Source organism: Cetorhinus maximus, chromosome 8 (assembly GCF_964194155.1).
Source record: "Cetorhinus maximus chromosome 8, sCetMax3.hap1.1, whole genome shotgun sequence".
Classification (NCBI taxonomy): Eukaryota; Metazoa; Chordata; class Chondrichthyes; order Lamniformes; family Cetorhinidae; genus Cetorhinus; species Cetorhinus maximus.
The window spans coordinates 18,155,697-18,174,285 of record NC_135886.1 but is presented as its reverse complement, the minus strand read 5'-3'; the positions used below and the strand labels follow the sequence as shown (position 1 = coordinate 18,174,285).

The 18,589-nt window shown below is 43.2% G+C and overlaps 1 protein-coding gene across 1 annotated transcript in view; it reads right to left on the bottom strand.

Annotated features, from left to right (window-relative positions):
• Positions 1-18,589, bottom strand: part of LOC144683478 (acidic mammalian chitinase-like) — a 58,151-nt gene that overhangs the window by 36,992 nt on the left and 2,570 nt on the right. Inside the window, exons 2-4 of the mRNA XM_078546530.1 lie at positions 14,803-14,835; positions 14,510-14,714; positions 6,086-6,136 (exon numbers count right to left, since the gene is read on the bottom strand). Coding sequence (XP_078402656.1) covers positions 6,086-6,136; positions 14,510-14,714; positions 14,803-14,835 — 289 coding nt within the window. The remainder of the gene's footprint in view (positions 1-6,085; positions 6,137-14,509; positions 14,715-14,802; positions 14,836-18,589) is intronic.

The window sequence follows — 18,589 nt, the reverse complement described above, 5'->3', positions numbered from 1 at the left end:
AAGAACAGGTGAAGATGATTGGGCTGTGACACTTCTCTAAGAAGCTTCTGTAGTTATGATGTGGAGCTGCAATGGTTGGACTCTGGTAGTCATGATCAACTTCCGTAGAATCAGATATGACTCTTGCTGATGGAGAGGTTTCCTTTTGATCCTCATTAAATTCCCTTATGTTAAGGTTCTTTGGTGTCATACTCAGTCAGATGTTGCCTCTATGTCAAAGGCTGATATTCTCACCTTTTACCAAGCATTTGTTGTTAAATCTATGTCGGTATCAAAGTTGTTATTAGGTCAGGAGCTGAGTGGTTCTGGCAGAACCTAAACTGAGCATCAGTGAGCAAGCCATTGGTGAACGGGTATCACAATGACTTTTCCATCACTTTGCTGATGATTAGTTAAAAGCTACTGCAGTGGAAATTGGCCAAATTAGATTTATCCTATCTTTCCTATACACGAAAATCCTTCCACATGTCCATATAGATGCCAGTGTCATGGTTGTACTAGAACTATTTGGATTGGGGTCCAGGTCTTCAGCTAGGGTGTAGTAAGGTTCCATAGCTATTGCAATGTCCAATTCACTCTGCTGCTTCTTAATGTCACATGGAAATAGGTAAACACTCACACTTATGATATTGGGGATATTAGGATGAGGTTGAATAGGAATATCCACTCGACACTTTTAGCTGAAGATGCATGCAAGCACTTGAGTCTCATTTCTTGAGGGAGATTTTTCCTTTGTCGGCGGGTTCGGTGGGGGCGGTTAGGAAGCCGACCGCCGCTTGTGATTGGGGCCGGGCCGCAATTTCACACTGGCGGGCCAGTTAAGGTTTGCCCAGCATGAAACGTGCACGGCAGCGCTCAGCACTGCCTGTGTGGTGTGGGGGGAGGGGGGGGGGGGAGCAGGGCGAGAGCGCAAGTCCACGCATGCGCACGGGTGCGCACTGGAAAAGCTCCCTGAGATACAAAGCTGCCTCAGGGAGCTGAAGAGTTTTAAACATTAAAAATAAAGATTTTTAAAATGTTATAAAACATGTCCCCTTATGTGACTGTCACATGAGCAGGGACATGTTATTAATGAAATGTTAAAATTTATATTTTACTTATGTTTGCTGTTGAAAAACCCCATTCCGCCCGTGGATGGGGTTTCCTAAAAAATGCAAAGGCCGCTTGGCCTTTTCGCCTGCCCGCCAACCATTGCCTTAATGGGCCTTTTAATTGTCGGCGGGCGCGCTGCTGACCAAAATGTCGTGTGAGTGCGTGATGACGTCGGGACGCTCCTCCGATGTCATCGTGCGTCATTTTACGCTTGGTCGGGTCAGGCACGTGCCTGCCCAACGAGCATTATATTCTGGCCCTTGTTTTCTTTTGCTGGGCCCCACCAGGGTTGAGGATGGCAATGTTTATGGAGTCTTCTCCCATTAGTTTCTCGATTGTCCACTATCATTTCTAACCTTGATGTGATCAGGGTTGAAAGGATCTATAAGTTCTGGGACAGCTTAGTTCTGTGTATAGCCTGCTGCTCATAGCAGTTTAGTGTTATAGCTTCACTAGGTTGGTACCTCATTCTAAGGTATGCCTGGTGCTTCGCTTCACATACTATTCTACACTCCACATTGCACCAGCTTTCAGCTTGACGACGATTGAAGAGTGAGGAATGTATTGGGTCATGAGATCACTAATTGTGGCAGTAGCTAATTCTACAATTACAGCTATTACTTGCATCTTAGCCAGGTATTTATTTGGCGGTGGTAACTTTGTTGGAAACCCTGAGGAAATTCCTGGCACTTATATTTAAGTCCACGCACTATTCTACTGTTGGTTAATAGGCCAGTGGTGGCAACCAAATAGGTACGAGTTAGGGGTTCAATAAAACCTATACTATACTTTCAAGCCTGTGAGATACTTGAATTGTGTATACATATACAGTCAAGGTTAGAATTTAGTTTAATCTCATGTGATCAAGGATTTTGCTTTCTATTTCTTTACAAATGGCTTGTGGATTTGTACCAGAGCTAGAATTAATTAAATGAAAGTTGTTCATTCCCAGAATAATTTAGGGTTTAATGTGTCAGAGTAAAATTTAGCTGACCGTGCTGTTTAGCTTCTGCTGAAAGTGCAGGTTGTGTGATTCATGCCCGTTGACTTCTTTTTATGGCCTCATTGTAAAACATGATGGATAGGGACAGTCTTGAGTTAAGGAAACGTGACAATGAATTGAGGATGATTAATTACAATGCTTAGATGATAAACAGTTTGTTGAGAACTATTTCATTTCTGGGGAAGGGTCCTGTTCACAGTAATACTCGTCAAGTCCTAATCAACCAGCAAGGCCAGCACACGTGACTAAAGGCCTGTAATGACTTCAGTTATCCATAACAATTTGTTGAGAGAATCAGGATTGAAAAGATTGATGAAGGTGACGTCCCTGTTCAGAGGAGAACGGTGATATAATTTACATCTCTGTATGCCTATTGCTTAGAGGCACTGGGCCAGTCAAAGGCTTCGTCAAACACAATAAAAGGATTGAAAACCAGAAATCTGGCTGTCAAATTCAAATGTTCTTACATTTACATTTCATGCATATTCTCCGATGGATGTCATATACTTAATTCCAAGTTACCGGAGGTCATAATGACAAATACATTTATTGCTCTTTTTTTGCCAAGGATTGTCACATTTCAGCATTTACTGAAGAAGAGTCATATGAATGAGAAACGTTGGCCTGAATTTTCCCGTCGGCGATTTGGGGGCGGGACCCGCTTGCCGACGGGAAAATGACACCCCCGACGTCATCCCGGTCCCTTTAAATTTTTAGGAAGGCGTTCGGACAGCGAAATCAGCTGTCCGCCCGCCGACCTGTCAATGGCCAATTCTAAGGCCATTGACAGGCTAATTAAGATAATTAAAGACCTGCCCGTCCAACCTTAAGGCTAGCGGGCGGGCAGGCCAGGAGTCACAGCGGGCTTGTGATAATACATGAAACCTCATCCACTGGCGGGATGAGGTTTCATGTCCGTTTTTAAAAAGTCTAATAAAGTTTATGTCATTTTTATTAACGTGTCCCATCTCGTGTGACATTGTCACATGAGGGGGACATGTTAATAATTTTAATATTTTTCTATTTTTTGACTTTTCCTACCTGTCACTAATCTCCCTGAGACAGGACTTTGCCTCAGGGAGCAGTGTGCACTTTGACAGATGGGGAATCCCTCTCCCCCCCGCACAGGAAGCGTATAGCTGTCGGGCAGGCCGCTGGGCGGGCCTTAATTGGCCCGCCCACTCAAAATGGCAGCGGGCCCCGTTTCGGTGGCGGGGGTCGGCTTTCTGCCCGCTGCCGAGCCGGTGGGGCCCGCCCGCCACCCGAGGGCAAAATTCTGCCCGTTATCTCTGTTTCTCTCTCCACAGATGCTCCCAGATCTGCTGAGTTTTTCCAGCATTTTCTGTTTTAATTTTTGCTACTTTTTCACAGAAAGGATTTTGAAAGAGAAGTCACCTTTAATTGATTTTTCAAAGCAAGGGGTATTCTCAAGTTTTTATTAAAGGGTAAATGATCATTAATACACTAATGGTCGTTTTACCCATGATTTAAACAATAAACAATTCTATTGTAAGGTCTTCGAATCTTTTCTGGTCATGAAAGTTGAGGGATAAAACAGAAAAGTAAAAAAAAGGCAGATAGTCAGGATTCTGATACTGGAAGCTGTGAGGCAGAGAGGGAGTAGAAAGTGGGTGAAAATTAAAAGCCAAGTACATTTATTATTTTGTGGTGTCATGCAAAGACAGATATTGATTAAAAATAAGAATTTCTTCCAAACTGTTGCTCTGTTTGTTTAGGCAGTGTGAAATAAAGCAGCTAATGATTCATAACAAGTCTCAACTCAAGTGTTTACTCCATCTGCCTTTGCAGAAATTGATGTAGGAAAGGCATGAATATGTGGTGCAAGTCACAGGGGAGTACCACCGTTACATCTCCGAGTGAGTAAGAAACCCAGATGGCACACAGGAGGAACTGGAATCACTGAACCTAAAATGCATTCCAGGCCTCAATTGGTAATAGGTACTTTTCCTTTATGTGATAGTAACCAAAGTGAAGAATAGCATTTTTTATTTCATCTATATTTGAAGTTTCAGTTCCATGACCTTATTTCCCTTCTGCTACAAATCTTGGAACTTTTTCCCCCCGTCGGGGGGGGGCGGGGTGGAGTTGATGGGCGGGCACGTGCGGGTGCGCTTCCGATCGGCGCCCCCGATCGGAGGCGTGGTGCCATTTTACGTGGGCGGGCCAATTAACGCCTGCCCAGTGTGATGTCCGCACGTAAGCACTATGTGCTCCCTGTGCGGGCGGGGGGAATCCCTAAACCCGAGCATGCGCACGAAAGAGTGCACTCATCTCCCTGAGGCTAAGTGCTGCCTCAGGGAGCTCGCCTCTACTTTCAAAAATATTAAAGATGGAAAAAAAATGTTTCCCTTACATGTCCCCTCATGTGACAATGTCACATGAGTTGGGACATGTTCATAATATCCAAAAAACTTCATTAAAATTTTTAAAACCCTACATGAAACCTCATCCCGCCTGTGGATGAGGTTTCTTGTTTTTTCTACTTCCCGCCGGGGCTCCTGGCCTGCCCGCCAACCTTAAGGTTGGACAGGCAGGTCCACTAATTACTTTAATTGCTCTGTCAATGGCCTCAATTGGCCACTGACAGGTCGGCGGGCGTGCAGCTGATTTTGCTGCGCCCCCACCTCCCTGAAAATTTAAATGGGACGCGGTGACATCGGGAGTTCCGCCCGACGTCACTGCGCGTCATTTAATGCGTCAGCACGTGGGCCCCGCCCCCGCTCGCCGACGGTAAAATCCAGCCCTAAGAGTTCCTAATGAGCTAGGCTTTCTCATAGCAACAATTTGTGAGATATTTATTTTTGAAGACTGAACGTCAAACCAACCATAACTGACCCAAACTCAACCAATCTTCATGCAAAACGCTTTTCTAGGATACCTTTGCTACAGGAGCTTACATTTCTTTGATTTAAAATTTCAGCCTATTAGTGCTTGGTAAACGTAGCATATCCTGAAAAATAGTTAAGTGTATTAACAAAGAGACTGGTCTATGACACAGTATATTGCAGTTAGTTATTAAGTTATTGCAGTGAGAGAGCAGTGTATGTAGGTGCGCAAAGAATAAGAACATTTAATATGGATGCGAATTTTCAAAAGTCATTATGACCTCTAGTAATGTATTTAATTTTCTTGAAATTATATTGCCAAGTATATGAAATCCATTGGAGAATGTAATGAGATGTAAACTGTCTATTAATTAATACTTTACAAAATTGCTGAATATTTAATGTGATGAAGAATAATAGGAAATGCATTTTGATTCTGCATAACAATTGAGCATTTATATATTAATCAAAGCCTGTTCAATTATACTGTTCAAAATCTGTATTCTACTACAGGTCTCACCAATGTGATTCAGGCCCTATGGCTGGGAATTTCCACAGGGCTCCTCCTCCTACCATTTAAAGTGCGGTAGAATCTCCCTTTATGTGCATAAACGGGGGCCCTGTCACACATCGGCTGAAGTTTCAGCAGGTCAATTAGTGGTAGCTCCAAGCAAATTCCGGGCCTATAATTTACAAACTCATCTCCCTCCTTCCATTTGCTTTCCAGCACTGCAGTCCAATTGGCATAATCTATGTGACATGGGATTAGTTAGCTCAGTTGGCTAAATGGTTAAAGTGTGGAGCAAAATAATGCCAAAGGCATGGGTTCAATTCCTGTACCAGCTGTGGTAGCTCATGGGGGCCTGCCTTCTTATCTATCCCCATGTTTGATGGGGAGTGGTGCTTAAGCTATGTAACCAATTGTCTCTCTCTAATGGAGAGAGATCCCTGTGCTCCTTTGTGGACCATGGTTGATAGCAGGGACTGAACCATTCTCAGCACAAAAAAACGCAAGTTGATAATCTGTTTGATCTGTTAATTGCTGACCCTCCTGATCATAATTAGGTGATGTCTTGGACCATGGAGAAAAACATACACATTTACATCTAGTTCATTCCCTGTTTATATCTGTGCTAGACATTACCTTTGTGGATTAAATCCTCCTACAGCCAAGAGTGTCTTCAAGTTAGGATTCCTGATAGGAAAAGCAAAACATGATCAATGTCTCATTTTAATGACTAAGTTGAATATCACAATCTTGGAAACAGAGTTAACCTTTAGTGAGTGAAAGATGTTTCATGAGTAGCTGATATAACCCTCTGGAAGGAAGTCATTCCACTTTGTTCTCCATTTATTAAGCCGTTACTTTACTCCATTGCGAGAAAGTATAACCATTCTGAATCAATGATTCCTAATAAATTATTTGTTTTTTATAACATTTCACTGCCCTATGATGCACCAACTCAGTCCATGCACTCATGTATTTTACTGCAATAAACATGTGCCTTCTAATTTTTTGTTTTCCTTTGTCTTTTACCTCACAAAAAGAAATGTTCTTTGCTTTTATCATGTTCCAATGGGTGAATGATATACGAACATACGAGTTAGGCCATTTAGCCTGCACCTGCTCCTAAGTCATATGTTCATATATCATTCACCCATTTGAACTTGTTAAAAGCACAGAACATTTCTTTTTATGAGATAAAAGACAAAGGAAAACAAAAAAATGGATTGATGCTTTGACATTGTGAGAACAGAGACCAATGGCTGTCAAGCTCAAATCTACATCAGTGTAACTAGCAGTCATGTTAAATGAATCATCTTATCCTCCTTGTATTGTTGAGGTTGAGCACCTTTAAAAAAAGACCAGTCTCTCTAGCCTACTTTTGCATACTGAAGTAAACATGAAAAGCAAATATCTTCACCTCCAAACCCTTTTTATTACATTTCCTGTCATGACAGTTGTCAGGCTATTTTTCAGCACCCTGCGCCATTGGAAAATACAAAAACATAAAATAATGAGATAAAAGCAAAATACTGCGGATGCTGGAAATCTGTTTATCAGAATGTTAGTTCTGTTGGCAAAATCTGTTTCCTTAGTAAAGCTTATAAGATATTTCTTATGCACTGAAACTGCAACTGGGATGTATTTCCAACCTCATAATAAATGTCAGTTATTTGAACAAAACCATTAGGATTTTCCACAAAGGGCTTCCACTGGTCTACCAGCCAACTCCAATGGGAGATCAGCAGAATGCCATGGAAAATGCTGGAGATCATGTTGCTCTAGTTCTCCATAAATTCTAGGAGATTCCAGTTGGCTCTGTAAGACCCAGAACTTCTGCCTGAAGCTTATAAGAGAAATGCCAACAAGCGGGGTGGGACTCTCTGTGTTCTGGTTTCTGCTTAACTGATGCACTGGAGATATAGTGTTTCCCCAAAGGCTAATACACCACATAAACTGAGTCAGATGCCTGAAGCCACATCCAACAGTGGGATCTAGGTCCAAAACTCCTATACAAAGGGAACTTAAAAAAAAGTTCTTCCTTGGCTCCCTTACAATAGGAGGGTGGAGAAGACATGACTCTCCCTTGCCAGTTGTAGTTGGTATATATTGCTAGAGTCTCCTGCCATCTTTTGATATCTATGAGTAGTCCTTAATCTTTTGATATCTTCAGCAATTTTTTTACATAAAAAATCTTACATACACTTCTTTGTTATATACACTTCTTGTTGTTGTATTTTACACATAGCTTTGTGTCAGACATAATATAAATTTCTATGTCCACATTTATAATGGAACTACCTATGCAAGCTGGTATTACAGACTCCTTTCTGTGGTGGCACTATAACCTCTCTACTGTCAATAATATAACTTGGGAGTTCGAGAATCTCCTATACTACGACTAACTTTATTTTCTGCTTCGCATTCTGCTGTAAGTTTTGCTACTTAACTAAAGGTAATAATGTAAAATCAAAGTATCATTTAAAATGACAAAATTACGCCTGTGTGCCATTGGCTAATTATTCCCCATCCTCCAATCTCTCTTCACACAAACACTTTGGTCAGGGCTAATTTTGACCCTGGGCGATAGTTTAAAACGATAATGTAGATTCACGTGCTCATTATACATCATTCCTGATTTCCATTTCCAACAAAGTCAATTGGCTGAATTGATATTGTGCATTTTACACTGTCAGCCAAAGTCAAAATTACCCCATCCCCACACTTTGTCTGCAACACCATGTGAGATTGACTGGTGTATTACAAAAGTCTTTGTCTTGTTCTCATGAATGACATTGGTCTTAAAATTATGGTATGTATATACATGTGCCATATATGTGCATATAAAATCCCTTTGCCAATTTTAGGGGTATGGTAGCTTAATGGTTACGTTACTGGACGATTAATTCTGAAACCAGGACTAATGAGTTCAAATCTCACCAGGCTGCTGAAGAATTTAAACTTAGCTAATTAAGTAAACCCAGAAATAAAAGCTAGAATCAGTAAAATAAAATTACCAGATTGTCATAAAATCATTTATGTCTTTGGGAAAGGAAATCTCTGGTCTGGCCTATATATGAATCCAGACTCACTGGAATGTGGTTGACTCTTAACTCTCCTCTTAAATGGCCTGGCAAACCACTCATTTGTATCAAACCACAATGAGCAAGTCAGTGTGGGTATTCCTACACTAGACCACAATTTCTGCAGTTGTTCAAGAATGTGGCTCACCATCATCTTCTCAGGGGCAATTTAGGGATGGGAAATAAATGCTGGCCTTGCCCCAGCAATACCTACATTCTGTAAATAAATGAAAAAAAAGTTACTCTAATGGGGGCATTGGTGACGCAGTCAACAAAGAAACTTAATATTCATAAAGTGTGATCCCTAGGTCACAATATTATGAAGTTAGTGTAGTAATTGAAGGTCCTAGTTTGGAAATTAATCGTTGTGCAAAGTTTCAACATGCCTGCAAATGATGGCGCTGTTCCAGTTTTGGAATTCTGGGGCCTACATGGGTCCTGCATTGAGGTGTTGTCAAGTAACTCCTTTGCGTTTGAAGATTCTTTTTATGAGAATATGTAACTAAATGAATGTGCAACCCCTTCCAGTGCATCAGGTTCCTATTGTCCTGGCATCAGAAAAGTCACACAATGTTTCCACTTGTTTTAAGACAATAAACTCTCTTCCATTTAGATCCTTAAGTCTTTCAGCTAGTTCCTGGTACTTGATGAATGTTTAAACAACAATCTTCTAATCATTTATTTTGATAAGGTTGAGATCTTGTTTTACATGCTGCTTGCATTTTGCTAAATTGGTTGGCATGGTTGCGTTAGTTATGTAACTCCTCATGTAATTTCCCCATAATTTCCAAATGATCAAACATACAGTGACAATATTATGTGCTTTTGTGCTGCCTTTGATGTGGTGACATCTCTCCAGATACTTCACAGAGGCAAGAGCAGATGCTGAGCATCAGTATTATTGAATGTCTTGTCTGCCAAAACTGGTCACTGTTCCAGGATCATCCTGGAATCCAAAGGTAACTCCCGACTTCTTTTCTCTACTGCAAACCATCTTCTTAAACCCTTCTCCCAGGTCTCCTTTGCCCCCACCTCCTGTAACAAGTATGAGGAGTGCATGGACTTAATCATTAAGTTTGAGACCAGTCTCTGCCATTTCCCTGCCTTCTTCTTACCCACAGGGCCAAACTTCCTCGAAAGATCCCCCCACTTCCCCCCACCACCCTAGCCCTGAACTCGCATCTTTTTCTAGTTTCCCTCCTATCTCCCCTCATGCCATCTCCAAGCTCACGTCATCCATTAGACCAACCTTCTTCTCCCTTCATCCTAATCTCATTAAATTGCTGATGACCCAACTTCCCTTCCCGGCTCCCATGTTAGCTGATGTTGTTAACAGTTCAAAAACAAAATGCTGCGGATGCTGAAAATCTGAAATAAAAACAGAAAGTGCTCACTGACTGCAACTACGGAGAGAGAAACCAATGAAATGTTAACTATGTTTCTATCTCCAAATTTCCAACATTTTCAGTTTATATTATTAATGGTTTTCTTTCCCCATCTACCATCTCCTCTTTCAAATTGCTGTCATCACCCTCTCCTCAGAAAACCAACCTTTCCCGCATGTACAGCTCTACCACGCCACCGCCTCTTTTGATTCTCCCGCTGCCTCTACATTGTCACACTGCTGTCCGACATCCAGTTCTGGATCAGCAGGAACTTCCTCTAAATATTGGGAAGACTGAAGCCATCACCTTCAGTCCCCACCAGAAACCTTGAGCAGAATTTTAGGCCTTGTGGACGGGCATGCGCGAGCGCGAGATGATGTCCGGCGAGTGTTGCATGCGAGCAATCTTCAGGTCGGTGGGTGAGCGTGGCAGCTGGAAGCGTGCCCGCTGACAATTAAACGGGCAATTAAGCCCATTAAGGAGGAATTGAAAGTGATTTTTCGTGGCCCATCCACTTTTACGGTTGGCGGACGGGCCAATCAGCCAGGCGGGCTTTATATTTTTGCTCAAACCTCGATCCAGGGCGGGATGAAATCTCCATGGGGCAATAAAATAAAAAGAGATGTCTGGGGATTGTTTTTGTAGTGAGGTATGCTTTCAGATGCTTGACTATGCTGCATGGACTTATTCACAGCATTTTTGTTGCTTCGTTTATTCTGTGGAGCTGTCTGCCTTCAGGGAGCTTGGTGGAAGCACTCACCAGCACATGCAGTGATGTCAGCGCCCGCCCTCTTCCCGCCCCCACCGGCAGTGCTGAGCCTTTCTCCGGGCGCGTTTCATGCTGGCTGGCCGTTAATTGTCCAGCCAGCGTGAAATCATGGTCAGAGGCCCGTTTCCCGTCTGTTCTTGGCCCCTCCGATCGCGTGTGCCCGACGAGTGAAAAATTCAGGCCTTTGTCCACTAGCCCATCAACTTTATCACTCTGGCAGCTATCTGTTGCTGAACCAGACTGTTCGCAACTTTGTAACTTTGGACCCCAAAGTGATCGTCCAGCCATCAGTCTTCCTGCCATCAGTGAGGTTGCCTATTTCCATCTCTGTAACATCACCCGAGTCCAACTCTGTCTCAGCTCATCTTCTGCTGAAGCCCTCATGCATGCTTTCTTTCCTCTAGGTTTGACTATTGCAGCATTGGCTTCACATTTTCTACCCTTTGTAAACTTCAAATCATCCAAAACTCTACTGTCCCTATCCTAACTTGCATGAAGTCCCATTCACTTATCACCCCTGTGCTCTCTGAACTACATTGCCTCTCAGTTAAGTAACACCTTGATTTTGAAATTCTCATCGTTGTTTTCAAAACCCCTCCCTGGTCTCACCCCTCAGTATCTCAGCAATCTCCTCCAGCCCTGCAGCCCTCCATGATAAAAACAGCAAGTTCTGGAAAAACTCAGCGCATCAGACAGCATCTGTGGAGAGAGAAACAGAGTCAACGTGTTGAGTCCAATATGACTCTTCTTCGGAATTGAAGAGAGATAGAAATGTGGTGGGTATTATGCTGCTGACAAAGGTGGGAGCATCAGGTGGGACAAAAGAGAAGGTCAGGGATGGGTTTGAGGGCAGGGGAGATTAAATATCAAAGATGTCATGTAACACAAAGCAAAGGGAGTGGTAATGGTTGTAGTCAGGAAACAAAGCGTAGGTCCAGAGTAAGTGTTAAAGGGAAAATAAAGGTCAGCTCAGTCTGAAAGCAAGAGCAAGATATAGACTGACACTTGGCAAAAAAAAATCAAAATGGAGGACATAGTTAATAGTCTGAAGCTGATGAACTCAATGTTGAATCCAGAAGGCTGCAAAGTGCCTAATCGGAAGATGAGGTGTTGTTCCTCCAGCTTGAGTTGGGCTTCACTGGAACACTGTTGCAGGCCGAGGACAGAAATATGAGCATGAGTGCAAGATGGTGAATTGAAATGGCAAGCCACCCAAAGGTCGGGGTCACGCTTGCAGACTGAGTGGAGATGTTCCACAAAGCAGTCACCCAGTCTGCGTTTGGTCTCCCCACTGCAGAGGAGACCACATTGTGAACAGTGAACATAGTAGACAAAATCAAGAGAAATGCAAGTTAACTGCTGCTTCATTTGGAAGGAGTATTTGGGGCCTTGGACGGCAAGGAGGGAGTGGGTAAAGGGGCAGGTGTTACTGCGATTGCAGTACAGAAGGTAGCGTGGGAAGGTGATGAAGTGTCGGGGGGATAGAGAAGTGGACCAGGGTGTCGCAGAGGGAATGGTCCCTTCAGAATGCTGACAGGGGAGAGAAAGGGGTGTTTGATGGTGGCATCATGCTGGAGTTGATGGAAATGTCAGAGGGTGGTCTTTTGAATATGGAGGCTGGTGGGGTGGAATGTGAGGACAAGGGGAACCCTATCGTGTTTCTGGGAGGGAAGATCAGAAGTGCGGAAATGGTTTGGACACAGTTGAGCGCCCTACCAATCACAGCGGGGGTAATCCTTGATTGAGGAAAAAAAGAACACATGTCAGAAGCACATCAAGGAAGGTAGAATCATCAGAACAGATGCGATGGAGACAGAGAAAGTGGGAAAATGGAATGGAGTCCTTACAGGGAAGCAGGGTTTGAGGAAGTGTAGTTGAGACAGCTGTGGGAGTCGGTGGGCTTGTAATGAGTATTAGTAAACATTCTATCCCCAGAAACAGAGAAGTAAAGGAAGGGAAGGGAAGAGTTAGAGATGGACCACGTGAAGGTGAGAGAAGGGTGGAAACTGGAAGCAAAATTGATTAATTTTTCCAGTTCTGGACAAGAGCAGGAAGCAGCATCGATATAGTCATTGATATACTGGAAAACCTGAATAGGACTGGAACAAGGAGTGTTCCACATACTCCATGAAAAGACAGGCATAACTAGGGCCCATGTAGGTATGCATAGCCACACCTTTTATTTGGGGGAAGTGAGGCAAGTTAAAGGAGAAATTGTTCAATGAAAGAACAAGCTCAGCCAGGTGGAGGAGGGTGGTGGTGGACGGGCACTTTTCAGGAAGAAATGGAGAGCCATCAGACCATTCTGGTGGGGATCGGATGTCCATAGTGAAGAGGAGGTGGTTAGGGCCAGGAAACTGGAAATTGTTGAAATAATGTAGGGCGAGAGAAGAATCATGAATGTAGGTGGGAAGAGACTGGATAAGAGGAGAGAAAACAGAGTCAAGATAGGAAGAAATAAGTTCAGTGGGGCAGAAACAGGCTGAAACCCTCTGAGATATCTGTGCTCCTCTAATTCTGGCCTCTCGAGCATTCTTGATTTCAATTGCCCCACCACTGGTAACCATGCCTTCAGCTGCAAAGCCTTAAGCTCTGGAATTCCCTCTCTAAACCTCTTTATCTCTCTCTCTCTCTCCTTAAAATCTACCTCTATGGCCAAGCATTTGGTCATCTGCACTAATATCTCCTCATGTGGTTTGGTGTCAAATCTTCTTCGAGTAATGCTACTGTGAAATGCCTTGGTATGTTTTACTATGTTAAAAGTGCTACATCAATATAAGTTATTGTAGCAGTGTGGGATTTCCAATTTCTCTAGTTACAATTGCAGTAAGGCACCAAGTACATCCAAACAATTTTCCTGCTGAGTTAAAATAGTGCAGATTTGCTCCTAATCTTTCTAAAATCTGCCCAAATCCAAACTAGATGTTCTAGATTTTGCATGGATTTTTTCCCTTTCTGATCTTAAATCTGACCATTTTGAGGTAGAAAGCCCAATGGTGTTCGTCCATATTTACCTGATCTGCTTCACTACTCAAAACTGGATCTAGGAACAACATCACCCTTGTAGCCTTTGGACATTTTGTCATTAGTTTGTGAGATGTCAACATAAATTACATTTATTGATAACGGTGAATTTCATTAAGAAATGTTTAATTAAAGTCAAACACAACATGAGGTGCCTGTGGTGATTCCTGTTCTGTGTAGCATTACCTGATCTTAGCTGGGACAGCATTTGGAACAGTTCAATTGATCTCATCTTCCTTGGAGTAGGAAGGGGGCCAGGGGCTGGGGTGGTGGGGAAGTTGGGGGGCGGGGTGGTGGGAGTGGCAGCGGGGGGAAGCAAGTCGACCAGATTCCATCTCCTAATTTCTCCTAATAGCTCTTGCTGGAAAATGTATGAAACTCTTTCGAGTTATCAACAGTCACAGATTGCAACTCTTTCGAGTACAATCACAGTTCTTGGTTTCCGGGAGTGGGACATGAACCCACAACCCTCTGATTCAAAGGCGAGGGTGCTATGAACTGAGGTACAGCTGACATGCTGTGGGAAAAGGATTAGGATTGTGATTAGCTACCCATCTAACAGTCAATTAGTGAGTCACTATATGGAATTGGATGTGAAGATTGGACAATTAGGTAATGTACTGATGGTCTGCAGCATTTGTGAACTATACTGAAAAACATGATCACGGTCAGTACCTTTCCAAGCGGAGAAAGTTGCAGCAAGGTGGTGAAGTAAGATTTAGCTTTTGCATATAATGTATGCGAACTGTAGGGAAAACTTACAGTACATGATTGAACTGGTGAGAAATACATGTGTACTCACTTTTTCTTGAGACCATTAAATGATACATAAAGAGCTTCATCATTCTTTTCCTTAATTGCAATCTTGCGGCTGTTATCAATGATAGCAAACGCGTAGATTAGATGGGTGCACAGGCAAGGGGGGATGTTTTCTGGCATGAATTTCCCTATTCCTGGTCTGTGCTGGGCCCAGTTTGTGAAATAACAAATCAGTTTGTAGCTAGTGCCTAAGAAATAGAAAATAATGAATAGTAAGAAAGCTACTCATCTTCCAACTTTGTTCAAGGATTAGTTGACATTAATACTGTGACTTACCCAATTGTAGCTGGGACAACAGGATGAACACCACTAGAAAAAAATTGGGAAACAAATTTATTTAAAGTGGTGATTCATTCTCTAGTGTAGAATACAATACGTTTTTAAATTATAGAAGATTTATTGTATAGTAGTAGTGTTTGATTGACCAGAAAAAGTGCCATCTCATGAACTAAATTTACAGTTCATTAGCATGCATTGGGTGAAGAGGATAGATACCTTCTAGTAAATAGCAACCACTTGTTTTCCCTCCCCTTAGTAGCCCTATAAGCTTCCAAGGCAGTAGTTTGTGCTGCCATGAAGGCTGGTTAGAGCTGTCACAAGAGGCTGAAAATGGTGGGTTCCCTTGTGATTTTGAGAGATTTGATTATTGGAGAATGGTCTCCAGGCTCCGTTCCAAGCCTTGGAACTGATTTCCTCCATGCTCCACAACAGTGTGTGCAAGCTATATTAGAATGGTCCCTCAGTCTGAATTTCTGTCCTCTGCAGCCGAACTAATATTTGACCTTGCCCCTTATGAGCTGGCTGTAATGATTGTAAGTTAAACCATTTCTTATTGATATGGAGATCAAGTGACTGTATAGACAAATCAGCCCTAAGCGTGGGGAATCTTAGGGGTGGAGCTTTTTAGCCTTGGCCTTGGAACAAGCATGTAGCCTCATCTGGAGTCTGTTAATAAAGTTTATTGTTTCTTACGAGAAACTAGCCCTGCATTCCAAGTTTATCACAATTGGCGACGAGCATAAATAGCGCCCACGCAGTACCTTGCCGTGCGACTGTGAGTATTCCAATATTTTAAGGGGAGCTGGAAAAGAAGTATACTCACCAACAATGCCTCTCTTTGGCAGAAGAGTCTGGTGAGTCGATCGCAACATACATTATGAAGTCAAAACAGTTAATGGAGCACTGCCTGCAGAATTTTCCCCTTGGCGATTTGGGGGCAGGGCCCGCTCGCCGAGGGGAAAATGACACGGGATGACATCGGGAGGAACCCCCAGCGTCAGCCCGGTCCATTTAAATCTTCAGGAAGGCAGGTGGACAGCAAAATCAACTGTCCGCCCACCGACCTGTCAATGACCAATTAAGGCTATTGACAGGCTAATTAACCTTGTTAAAGACCCTGCCCGTCCAAGCTTAAGGCTGGCGGGCAGGCCAGGAGCCCCAGTGGGCTCCAGATTATTCATGAAACTTCATCCACTGGCGGGATGAAATTTCATGTCCGTTTTTAAAAAAATTAATAAACTTTATGTGTTTCTTATTAACATGTCCCATCTCGTGTGACATTGTCACATGAGGGGGACATGTTAATAATTTTAATATTTCTCTATTTTTTGACTTTTATTACCTGTCAGTAAACGCCCTGAGACAGCACTTTGCCTCAGGGAACAGTGCGTTCTTTCGTGCGCATGCGCAAAAGAGCGCACTTTGACAGTTGGGGATTCCCTCCCCCCCCCGCACAGGAAGCGCATAGTGCTTCCTGTCGGGCAGGCCACTGGGTGGGCCTTAATTGGCCCACCCACTCAAAATGGCGGTGGGCCCAGTTTCGGTGGTAGGGGTTGGCTGCCTGCCCGCCGCCGAGCCAAAATTCTGCCCTGTGACTTCGGTGATACTTTAAACGACATGTTGCAAGATAGTTTGTTTTATGGCGTAAACGACGACTCCATTCAGCGCTGTATGCTTGCAGAAGTTGAGATGGACCTGAAGCGCGCCATGGAGATAGCACTAGCAATGGAGAGTGCTGAGAGGGATTTGCAGGCTTTGCAGAGTGTGCAACATTGTGCCGTACTGCAGCTAGAACGGGAACCTGCTGTCGGGCGTGCACGAAGATCAGGGAGGCTACCGCTAGAAAAATAAAAAGAAATACTGGAAGCAGCTCACCAGTAATCAAGAAGTTAAAGTGGTACCGTTGTGGGGGAGATCATGCACCTGAAGTCTGTAGATTTAAAGAGGCAGAATGCCACTACTGCCACTAAAAAGGGCATGTTGTTAAACAGTGCAGGAATAGATCAAAACAGCCATTCAGACATCAGGTCAAGTTGAATGAAGTGCACAATATAGGGGAGCCAGCAGTTACTGAGGCTGACATTTATTCACTATTCAATCTGAAGTCCAGGAAAATTGAGCCAATCACTGTTACACTTCAAGTAAATGGAAAACCTTTGCTCATGGAGGTTGACACAGGAGCATTGACCACAGTGGTGGGAGAGCACATCTTTAAATACCTCAGAGAAGGTACCCAGTCATTGAGTTTGGAGAATACCGCTGCTCAGTTAAAAACATATACAGGGGAAGCAATACAGGTGAAAGGCATCAATTCTGTACCTGTATCATACAGACAACAGACAGCTCAGCTGCCAATAATTGTTGTAACAGAAAGACCTAGCCTTCTGGGCTGTGATTGGTTGAAAGAAATCGAAATAAACTGGTCAAAAATTTTTCAAGTCCAAGCAGGAAGAAATCCTGAATTGACAAAGGAATATGATGGTGTCTTTTGGAATGAGATAGAACAACTGAAGGACCTTCACAGGATGCAAGGACCCCTCAGGTCAGAGTTGGTTCCATAGGAAAATCATGAAAAGAGGCTAAATGAATGCAGTGCCACTCTGAACCAACTGAAGAAACAGTTGGAAGAAAAAAACCCAACAATGTCTGATGTTCCAAGAGGAAGCCAAAAGATACAAAAGAGAGCTAGAAGATCAGAGGAATCAGTTGATTGAGACAAAGGAGGCATTAGAAGGGAGAGTCATGGAACTTTCCAATTTGTGAATGGGTAACTCAACCCCCATACTGAACCAAGATTTCACCAGTGAGAAATTTGGCCGACTGTGAAATCAAAATGAAGGATAAGGCAAAACCCTCTGGCAAACACAAAGACAAGAAAAATAAATCAAATCTGAAAGACTGACAGGGTATGCATCCAGAATCCCATCTGCAGTCGAGAAAGGTTACTCACAAGTTGATAAAGAGGGCTTATCTATCATATTTGGAATAAAAAAGTTCCATTACTATTTGCACGGTCGACACATGCTAAATGGGATAGACTTCGAACAGATCTAGCAACTCAAGACTGGGCATCCATGAGACGCTCTGGGCCATCAGCAGCAGCAGAATTGTACTCAAACACAATCTGTAACCTCATGTTCCGGCATATCCCCCACTCTACCATTACCATCATGCCAGGGGATCAACCCTGCTTCAATGAAGAGTGCAGGAGGGCGTGTCAGGAGCAGCACCACGCATACCTAAAAATGAGGTGTCAACCTGGTGAAACTATAATACAAGACTACTTGTGTGCTAAACAGCATAACCAGCAGAGCAGATAGACCGAGCTAAGTGATCCCCTATTGTTTGTCATTTATATAAACGACATAGATGACAATGTGGGGGGTAGGATTAGTAAGTTTGTGGACGACACAAAGATTGTCCGGGTGGTTAACAGTGAGGTTGAGTGTCTTGGGCTACAGGAAGATATAGACAGGATGGTCAGATGGGCAGATAAGTGGCAGATGGAATTTAACCCTGAAAAGTGTGAGGTGATACACTTTGGACGGAGTAATTTGACAAGGAAGTATTCAATGTATGGCATGACACTAGGAAGTTCTGAGGAACAAAGGGACCTTGGTGTGTGCGTCCATAGATCGTTGAAGGCAGAGGGGCATGTTAGTGGGGTGGTGAAAAAGGCATTTGGGACACTTGCCTTTATCAATCGAGGCATAGATTACAAAAGTGGGGAGGTCATGTTGGAGTTGTATAGAACCTTGGTGAGGCCACAGCTGGAGTACTGTGT